Raw genomic sequence first — 10,390 nt, 5'->3', positions numbered from 1 at the left:
TCAGCTCTTACGAGCAGGACATTAGAAGAGATGAGTCCAGAAAAGTGGGGCAGAACCAACCTACCTAGCTTTTAGTTTATCAAGCGACCACAAGTTTCCTGAGCCACTAATGCCACCTGGTGGCCAAGCTGGACAGGTCAACAAACGCTGAAACCAATGTGATTTTATTTTATTTTCTAAACTCCTGCAGGGAGCTGGGGCCAGGGAGGCAGATTACTTCATCCTGCCTCTATTTTGTAAAATAATCATTTCCCAATTTCTAGGAAAAATATATTACCAAAGGAAACAGCAAACCAAGCTTCTCTAAGTCTCCCAAAACATCGTCTTCCCTTTCCGCATCCTTTTGTTGAATACAGCCCACGCGCCCGGCAATTCCAACCATACAATGTATGGCAAAAAATGTCTTTCACTCGTAAACAAAATTAATTTTATTATTTAGTAAAGCACTTTCCACATTTCCAAGGCAAACGCCTACACACAGTGAAGTTAGAAGCATCCCAGGATGACCAAAAGTACACGTGTAAGCGCACCACATCACCAGCGCCTCCGAAAACCTGAAACAGAAGGGAGCCAAGAGTGAGGCAGAGAAGGGCTCTAGGAGGTGTGCTCTGAGGCCGGGGTGTGTGTGTGTGGGTGTGTGTGTGTGTGTGTGCTCTGAGGCCGGGGTGTGTGTGTGTGTGTGTGTGCTCTGAGGCCGGGGTGTGTGTGTGTGTGTGTGTGTGCTCTGAGGCCGGGGTGTGTGTGTGTGTGTGTGTGTGTGTGTGTGTGTGTGTGTGTGTGTGCTCTCTGAGGCCGGGGTGTGTGTGTGTGTGTGCTCTGAGGCAGCACTCTCTGTCCTAGGACTCACAGGAGCATGAGCAGTTAGAGAGCCATCTCCTCGGGTGATGTTTTTATACTTCTATTTACAGACAGTTGAAATGTGAGTTGTGGGGCCACAGAAATATAATGCAGAGACTGCCTTGTGAGAGACAATGATTTCAAGCTTGAGAAAGAAAAAAAGAAAAGAAAAAAAGAAAAAAAGAAAAAAAGCCAACCTAAAGAGATTAGTGACTATCATGGAAGGGACAGACAAGACCTGAGACAAGTTCCTGAGAGATGGCATGCCAACTCAGACTTCCCGTGGCACCTAACGCCTACTGGGTCACTGACCTTTCTTCTTCCGGCCTTTTTTAGGTAGCTTCTTCCTCTTTTTAACAGGATTCTGGTCCTGCAGACAACAGAAGCGAGGAATAGTCCCGCATTCTAAGCACCAGCACCCTTGCCCGGGCTTTCTATATGAAGCCCACGTGTGGCTAACAACATGGCGGCTCCTGCTACCACCGTACCTTACTCTTACCTCATCGAGATGAGCAGTGCCCCCTGTCAGAGCACTGATGTCACTGAAGTGTGTGAGGGAATGAAGCTGGGAGCTCATGGCGCTCGCTCGCCTTCGCAGTCCTTTCTCTCGCTTGCTAACACTTAAGCGCACCATCATGCTCTCTTCATAGTTGACCCTGCCGGAAAAAGAGTTTGCAGAGGTTCAGACAAGGATAGGGAGACAATACCCTGAACCCAGACCCAGCACTTCTTCTTAACCTAGACCCAGCACTTCTTCTTAACCTAGACCCAGCACTTCTTCTTAACCTAGACCCAGCACTTCTTCTTCTCATCCAGAGTCCCCAGGATGCGCACACATCAATACCATTCTTAGCTAAGGATGTGTGAGGATGTTCGGTCGCCAACTTCCTCACTAAAATGCTCTCTGCTGGGATCCCCTCTCTGCTAGGGATTGATCTACGGTCCAAACACAACAACAGTGTTTATAGGAGAGAGTTCTCACGGTCCGCTCCGTGGAACAGGCCTCCTGATGGGCTCTTCTGTAAAACCATCAGCCATAAAAGCTGCACCTAGCAACACTAACCAGCTAGTTTCAGGCTAGTTGTTTGTCTACCGTTCTACCACGCGTATAATGACTGCAGCACCGTACAGAACCTGTCTTTACCGCTTTCTACCCAAAGTAAGACCTGTGACGTTGATGGGGAAAGGCCGCCTACTAAAGCCCCACATGAAGAACTGATGATATTTTCCTTTACATAGAGTTTACTTGAGCCTCAGTAGGTAGAAAAAACAAAAACAAATGAACAAAAATAAACAAAACAAAACAAAATAAAACAAACTGTTTTCCTCTAGCTCTTATCTGTTCTTCAACCTCACCAATGTAAAAGCGCCACCCAAGCGTCTCTCTCCACCTTCTGTATCACGCTGGTTTTCCTGGGCCACACGTAATCGTGCTCACACACAGCGCGAGGACAGCGCTCTATAGATTTGAGAGAATTTCTAAATGCAAGAGCTCAGACCTGTGCTGATCCTCCTGACTCTGGCGAGTGACGTGAGGGTGTCGAGCGTCCCGGATTTCCTCTGGGGCGTCTGAGTACTGCTCCTTCAGCTCCCGGATGACAGAGCTGCTCAGCGCCCGCCTCTTGGCTTTCTCCAGGCGCTTCTGCTCCCGCTCAGCCTCAGTCTCATCTGTGTGATGAAAATCCACGTGAGTTACTCTGGAACAGGCAAAAGAGAACAGAAACAAAACTCCCACCCAGGAGGGACAGCCACAACTCCTACCGTAATGTACTGGAACCAAGCGTGGCGGGACGTATTTCTTAGCTGAGCCTTTTGCCGATTTCTTCCCCGAGGCCTCAGACTGGCCCTCTTCTGCTTCACTTTCCTCCTCATCCTCAGAGCTCAACTACAAAAGAAAGTGATTCCTGCAAGCTCAGGAAGCTTTAGGGGACAGGTGAGCAAAGCACCCAGAGCTGGAGCACCACAAGAAGATGGAGCCATGAACCAGGGAAGGAAGCCTCACGTCGGGTGAAGCATTTCCAGCCACAAGCTGGAGCGGGCCCTGCAGGTCAGGGTCAGCACAGCACAGGGCTAATTTCTGGCGGACACAAGCCTTACCTTGCTCACCATGTTGCTGGGATGAGGCTTAAAACGGAGCGGGTCATTCTCACCTGAAACAGGAAATCCAAGTTTACAAGATTTGAACTCTACAGTGACCCCACAACTTTAGGACGGCTCTCCCACTTACTGAGGCTGCCTGTCACTGCCGTCTTGACCAGTTTGTCAATTTGATACTTCAGTTTTTGGTCCAAAGGACGAAGTTTTTCTAAAACCTACAATGTGATAATTTAAAAGGATTACATTTTCTTTCCTAAATCAGGCACACACCAGCATCCATGTGTTGTTTCAGATAAGGCAACTAAAACATTCACAAAGTAGAGCAATTGTGGACGAAAACATCTCCTTACTTAAAAAGGAGACCATTCACTCCCATAAGAACCCTGAAGTGCACGCCTTAGAAACTAAGACTCATACCGTGCGAATCTCCACCAGCCTCAAAACTGCAGGGTGTCCCTGCAGAGATGCTCCAGAGGCCTTGTCCAGGATGAGGTGGCTCAGATCCATAAGGTACATGAGCAACAGCTGGTCTTTCACTTCCAAGAAGCTCAGACCCTGAGTTAAAACAGTAAGAGATAGTCTTCGTTTTAGCCAAAGAATCAGAAGGGGCAGCTAAGGCTCCTTACCAGGTTATGTCTTTCCCAACTAGCCCATGTTCCACGAGTCACCCTTTCCCTGGTGTACCCACAATGCAAATGCTACCAGTCACTTAGCAGCCACCCCAGGTCAACTGTCACAGTTATCAAGGAGCTTTTGTTCCAGGAAAGCCCTATTTTCCATCCCCAACATATACATGAGAGTAGTGACGAAAAGCAGCCCAAGGGCATAAAATGTGGAAAGACAGCTAAACCCTGGAGCTGTGCAGAAGACTAAAGACCACAGAGAAACACGCACAGCACAGTCTCGGACATCCACAGGAGGTCGTGAGATGCGTTCCCATGGATACGAGCTGGGTCTTGAGAAGCATCCAAAAGTCGCTCAAAGACTAAGAGTGTTGCAGTCTCCGAGCTTCTGACATCCGAGTGCACAGGACTCTGTGACCGTGGACCACCCTGCCATTGTACATGTCAGCAGCACCACTGGGCTAGTCTCACTGACAGGCCCTCCCAAGTTTTAGCCAAAGAATCCTCCATATAGAGCCAATTTTTAATTTATCCAAAATAATTACTGATTTTTATCCCTATCACAGTACAGATTAGACAAATGATTTATAGACACTGACATGGGTCTAAATCAATGTCGACAAAAGTCGTAGAAAGTGGTTATAATGAGGTTCCAATGGGGCTGTGTGATACATACACCTTCTAAAAAAATCTATTATTATGTAAGACGTGAATGCATTTGTGAGCACATGCATCCAACCCTGAATACACTGAGGTTGTAGGGCACTCTATGGAGGCAGTTTCCTCCTCCTCCCATTAGGTGGGTTTCATGCTCACACTAAATTATATATCCTCCAAAGTTCCCAAAATTAAAACTATGTCATAGGGCTGGTGGCCCAGAGGTAGAACGCTCATCTAGAATGTGGTTTATTCCCTAACCCCAAATGATATATACAGTTAAAAAATACATCAAGCAAATACATTATCTTCAAACAAAATATAGTAATAATTACATCTGCAAATATTAAATAGAAGTCTTATAGCTGCATAAAATGATACTGACAGTCCACAGCCCTGTGGGGAAAATGTATGTCTGACAGGTTAAGTACTTTGGCTAAAATTACACAGCAAGAATTCAAATGCAAGTCATACTCAGTTCAACTTCAAGGCCTGAGTCCTGGGTATGCCTTAAACAACATGCTTAGCTCCTTTCAGCACTCCTAGTGTACTGCAGAGAATAAGCCATGGAGTTTAAAGTCTGATTTATGCATCTGGTAGTTAAATATTGGTTATGTTACTTGAACTTGAGACTGTAAACTTCTGACCTGAAAATAAATAATAGTATTCCTGCACTAGCCAAAGAAACTGGTTTTTAAACAAACAAGGTAACAAGAAAGCACCCTGTAACCTGTAAAACACTTTATAAAAGCTAAGCTACCCCACATCTGCTCTACAGATGAGCAAACACTTACTGAAGCACCAAAGGACAGCAGTGCCCAGAGCAAAGGCAGGGGAGAACCTGAGAAGTGGGCTCAGAAGCACTGTCAGGTTCCAACTGGGTTACAAGCATGTGAGAAAAACTCATATTGAGGCAGGCGATCTCTGTGGGTTTGAGGCTAACCTGATCTACATAGAGAGTTCCAGGGCGGCCAGAGCTACACAGTGAGACCATGCCTCAAAAACAAACACCAAACCAAATAAACAACAAAACCACACACAAACAAAATAGTAACAAATAATAAAAGTAAGAAGAATAAGTAATAAATAGTATGGACAAAAGCAACAGGTAGGAAAAAGATTATTACAGGGCTGGAGAGCTGGCTCAGCAGGTAAGAGCACTGACTGCTCTTCCAGAGGTCCTGAGTTCAAATCCCAGCAACCACATGGTGGCTCACAACCATCTGCAATGGGATCTGATGCCCTCTTCTGGTGTGTCTGAAGTCAGCTACAGTGTACTTATGTATAACAATAAATAAATCTTTGGGCCGGCTGGAGCGAGCAGGAACTGAGGGAGGGGAGTTGACCAGAGCGAGCAGAGGTCAAAATTCAATTCCCAACAACCACATGAAGGCTCACAACCATCTGTACAGCTACAGTGTACTCACATACATAAATAAATACATCTTTAAAAAAAGATTATTTAAAATGTTTGTTATTCTAAAAATATAAAAATCTGCTTTGCTCCCATGCTTTAAAAAAAAAAATCACTCATCCTTACTGACACACTACATGATTTTTATATTTTCATTTACCCATGAAATATTCTGTTTAAATATTCTCTTGGGCTGGGTATTGTGGCACATGCTCAAGGCCAGCCTGGTCTACACAGTGAATTCCAGGACAGCCAGAGCTACATGGTGAGACCCTGTTTCAAAACAAACAATAAACAAGACAGTTTGTGCCTGTAATCTTAGAAATGAAGAGGTGAAGGCAGGAGGATCATTGTAAGTTCAAGGCCAGTCAGGGTGACATAGAGAGACTGTTTCAAAGGCCCAGCAGAGCTTTCCAGTTCACGCCAGTAAAGCAGGCAAGGGTTGGCATCTACTGACACTAATAATCCCCAAAGAAGTTCTATAAATTTTTGATTTTTTTCTTTAAATTTTAATTTGAAAGCTAGCCTATTTCACTGCACATCAGAGAATCTAAAATCCAGCACTTGAAAGGTGGAGAAGTAAGGTCACAAGTTCAAAGCTAATCCATGTTTCATAGCAGGCTCATGTCTAAACAAACAAACAAGCAAACCAGAACGAGGAGGGAAAAAAGGTCCAAGGAAGAGCGGAAGCTCCCACATCTCATTTTCAGATACATCATCTTCACAGTGTGGTGTCTCAAATTCGGATGCATCTTTCAGTCAATGGGTTCTCATCACAGATTAGTGGCATTTTTATCCGCAAGTGATGCATTCCAAAAGTGCCAATGAATGTTTGCAATGGCAGAGCACTGAATCCTATATACACTGTTCTTCCCAATCATTTATGCAAATAATAAACCTTCATTTACAACCAAGTGTAAGAGATTGACAACAACTAGCAATATCAAATACCTCAATTATATTCTAAAATAAATTATTTTAAACTTAGGAGGTGTAACTGAAACTTTACATTCAGTATTTTCAGACTGATGTTAATCTCAGGTAACTGAAGTGACAGGAAACGAAGCTGGGGACTTCTGTATATAAAGTCGTCACCACGGTCCAAACTGACATCATCTAAGACTGTAAGAAACAAAAGAGCAACTCCTCGGCTGTCCTACATGGCTGCTCAAAGTGACGACTCCATTCTTACGTCTTACCCACACACCACACCACACACACACACACACACACACACACACACACACACACACACACCACAACATCCACAAAACCACCTACTCCCCCACAGCATTCAATGGTGAGTATCTCAGGCACATAGCTACTCTCAAACCCCACTGCTTTCTCTGAGGTACCTTTTTTTTGACTCTGCTTGGCTGGCATATCACTCCTCCTGACTTCTGTAAAATGACTGCCACTACTCCTATCTAGTCTTCTGGTCTGCAATTCTTGCCAGACTCCTGTACAGAACCCACACATTACCCCTTTTAGATGAAGCTCTAACTCTTAGGACATACACCACATAACAAACCTACAGTAAAAACCAAACCAAACCAGCAAGCACATCATATGAGGAGGTCCTCCCTCTTCAAGTACCCCCCCCTTAAGATTTACAGTTATTTATGTGTATGTACATTCACACGGCACATGTGTATGGGATGCCCGAGCTAGAATTGTGGGTCATGTAGACACGAGTGCTGGGATCCAAGTGGTTACGTCACCTGGACGGGTGACGTAACCACGGAGCTGGCCCTCCAGCCTGTGCAGGAGCCCTTACCTTCTCTGTAGAATACGTTCCAGCTCGAACTTTTGTCGTCAGTGCTTGGATTTGTGCAGTGACAGCCATCACCTGAAATTAGCCAAGTTAAACCCGAATAGCTCACCCGACCACAAGTAATGTCTATGAACAGTGAAGGATAAATACTAGATAATGCCGCCTAAAAAATGATCTGAAACGCTGTTGCTGAACACCACTGAACTGAGCGTTTCCAACAGTTCTCCAAGAGGCAGAGAAAACATCGTCATGGTGCTGTCTAAAGATGAGGGAGGGGGTCATTAAGAAACCAAGTGAAGGGGGTGAGGAGCCCGACAGTGGCGATGAGGGCTGTGACTTTTGTTGTTTGTGGGGTTGTTTTTGTTTTTTGAGATAGGGTTTGTCTATGAAGCCCAGGTTGTTCTGGAACTCACTATACACTCCAAGCTGACCTTGAACTCACAGAGATCCACCTGCCTCTGCCTCCTAAGTGCTGGGTTTAAAGGTGTGCACCATAAACAGGCCAAGGAGTGTAATTTTATCTGTACCACTAGAACTTACTATGTAAATGCATATTAAGTGGCACTTATAGCCACTATTTTGACAGATTGTCAACATCTGTTTTCTTAGTTATTATTTAAATAAAGGAGTTTGGGTATAACTTAAAAAAAGTTTTCTGGGGGGTGGCTGCAATCGGAATGTAAAGTGACTAAATAAAATAAATAAATAAGTAAGTGAATGGGGGAAAAACAGCTTTCTGTATTTCTTTGGGAGCTGAATGAATTATTTTGAACTTTCATGAAGCGCATATAAGGCTTTTATTTTACACCTAAGATAATTTTGTAGTATTCGAATCATCAAAGTGTGTGGATGAGACTTATGAAGTCAAAGTTAATCCCTGACTGATTTATTCTAAAAGACATACATACTCACCTGCTCCTGGAGGTTTTTCAAAAGTGTTATCGAACTTGACACGTCTGACTCCAGCACCTCCTACAGATAGGAGGGGACAGTTAAAGGTGATCAATTTCTTACTTTAGGCGATGATGATTGCAGAACGTACTGCCTATCAAACTCCCTCCTTTCCTTCAAAACAGTCGCGACTTTTGGGTCGTTTTCCCCCCGCACAGGGGCAGGCAGCCTCGGCACACAGCCAGTCTCCTCCCACCACACCCCCCCCAATTTACTGGAAAAGACCGGAGATTTCATCGCCAAACTTTACGGCTGCCTTTGCCCCAGCCACATTGTACATGTGACGCTAGCTCTGCTCGGAACATTGTCCCACCTTAAGGCCGGGTCACCGCCCGCCATGGTCACGAGACTCTCCCTACAAAGCTCATTCTGAAGAGTAATTTGGGGTTAGCCTCCTGTCCGGAACCAGCCAACCTGCAGCGTCTGACCCTCCCTCTCATCTGACATACGATACCGCTGTGTCAGAGTGAGCGCATCCCTGAGACAACTCTCATCACTCTCATCATCCATGGTGCCAACGGTTTGCCTCGATCCGTGGAGGCGAAAGGAAACTTTCACAGATTCCTTCCTTTCCGGGAAGAAGCAAGGAGACAGAACTCACCGGAGCCGCCATCTTCGCAAAGCCCACCCTTTCCGGGCCCGAACTTCCTAGGAGCTAGCGTGAGTTCATAGTTTTGATAGACAATCACAGTTTGCAAATTTCAGCCAATGGAAGTAAGAGATCTTTCATTTCCGCTAATCGGAGAGGCGGGACCTCACCTAGCCAATGAAATAAAGAAACTCCCTGAATGTGTCAAACGCAGAGGCGTTCTTAAGGCGTAAAGGTGGGCGGGGACAGAAGCATGTGATTCGTGATTTACAGAGAATGATGGATGCTAATTCCAATAAATATTGTGCAGATTATTGATTGACAGCTAGTGCAACCAGTAGAAAAAAGAAATTAGTTATGCAGCCCGAGAGCTCATTGGCTCCCAGATGCCGCAGAGACAGTCTTTCCACGGCGTTTTCCGTGTAGTGCCAAAACAGACCGCAGGGTGGCGGCTTCCGTCCGTTCTCTGATGCGGCAGGGTTGCTGGGCCGCCATTGGCCCCAGGACTTCCAAGTGCGCCTTTCCTGGTTCTGTGACTGTCCTTGAACAACAGTGGAGCCCTTTTCATCCGTAATTTGGATGGTTGGGATGGAGGAGCGGGAACCCAAGGTTCAGAAACCGTCGGCCGCATCACCGGCCAACCCTCCCCGTGCACGCCTAGGACTCTGCGCAAAGGCCGCATTGCGCCCTGCATTCCTCTCGAGGGAAAAATCGACAGGCGAGGAACCGGCTCAACCTGCGTGCCTTTCTCACTGCTCCACTCGTCCACCGCAGAACGTGGTTAAAACCCTGGCTGTGCATATTTCCTTTGTCCCCGTCATCTTTTCTCAGTATCTTCCAACACGCCCACTCCCTCGCCTCTCACGGGCTGGAGGATTAGGTGGGAGTTATAACTCCCACTCTCCGTCTGCATTACACAATACAGCGCTAGAAAGGTCCTCCTGGCTCGGAGTTTCCTCGCGCAACAGAAGAGCAGACCTGAGCCGGGAAATCCAAAGTGTAGCTTTGGCCTTTAATCCCAGATCTCTTTAGTCAAGAGACAAGCAGAGCTCCATGAGTTTCAAGCCAGTCTGGTCTACATTGTGAGATCCCATCTCAATAAACAAAATGAAAACGGGGCTGGAGCGATGGCTCAGTCAGTGGCCAAGAGCACATATTATTCTTGCAGATGACCAACGTTCCATTCCCAGCACCCAGACAAGACAGCTCACAACTACCTTTAACTCCAGCCCCAGGGGAATTTTAGTTCCTTCTGACTTCCCTATATACAGACATAGGCATACATAAAAGTGATTGTTTTTTTGTTTTTTGTTTTTTGTTTTTTTTTTTTAAGCAAAAAAGAGTAATCCTTTTTCTATCTTGAATTCTGGGTGAAACATTCTAGTTTCTACCTATTTGGGAACTACATAAAATGGGACAGAGGGTTTGCCTGTGATATTTATTTGCTG

At 45.6% G+C, this 10,390-nt stretch overlaps 1 protein-coding gene across 1 annotated transcript; it reads right to left on the bottom strand.

The window, feature by feature from the left end:
* Positions 1 to 404: 404 nt before the first annotated feature.
* On the bottom strand, positions 405 to 9,089 carry Ngdn (neuroguidin, EIF4E binding protein). Its single transcript, NM_026890.2, has 11 exons — positions 8,955 to 9,089; positions 8,315 to 8,374; positions 7,406 to 7,477; positions 3,352 to 3,489; positions 3,065 to 3,149; positions 2,935 to 2,987; positions 2,599 to 2,722; positions 2,337 to 2,505; positions 1,337 to 1,493; positions 1,150 to 1,207; positions 405 to 554 (listed from the first exon to the last, which is right to left on the bottom strand). Exons 1-11 carry the CDS (start codon positions 8,964 to 8,966, stop codon positions 535 to 537), a joined length of 948 nt encoding a protein of 315 aa, NP_081166.1. The 5' UTR covers positions 8,967 to 9,089; the 3' UTR covers positions 405 to 534.
* Between the last annotated feature and the right edge of the window lie 1,301 nt (positions 9,090 to 10,390).

The sequence above is a fragment of the Mus musculus genome, chromosome 14 (assembly GCF_000001635.26).
Source record: "Mus musculus strain C57BL/6J chromosome 14, GRCm38.p6 C57BL/6J".
Lineage (NCBI taxonomy): Eukaryota > Metazoa > Chordata > Mammalia > Rodentia > Muridae > Mus > Mus musculus.
Note: the sequence above shows the minus strand (reverse complement) of the source record. Positions and strands in the feature narration are given on the sequence as shown.

Bases quoted from the DNA above. Each gene is read 5' to 3' on its own strand.
- Ngdn (NM_026890.2), bottom strand. The intron at 3,490-7,405 runs GTAAGGGCTCCT...GTTTTAACTCAG, and splicing joins GAACGTATTCTACAGAGAAG to GGTCTGAGCTTCTTGGAAGT. The intron at 555-1,149 runs GTCAGTGACCCA...CTTCTGTTTCAG, and splicing joins AAAAGGCCGGAAGAAGAAAG to GTTTTCGGAGGCGCTGGTGA.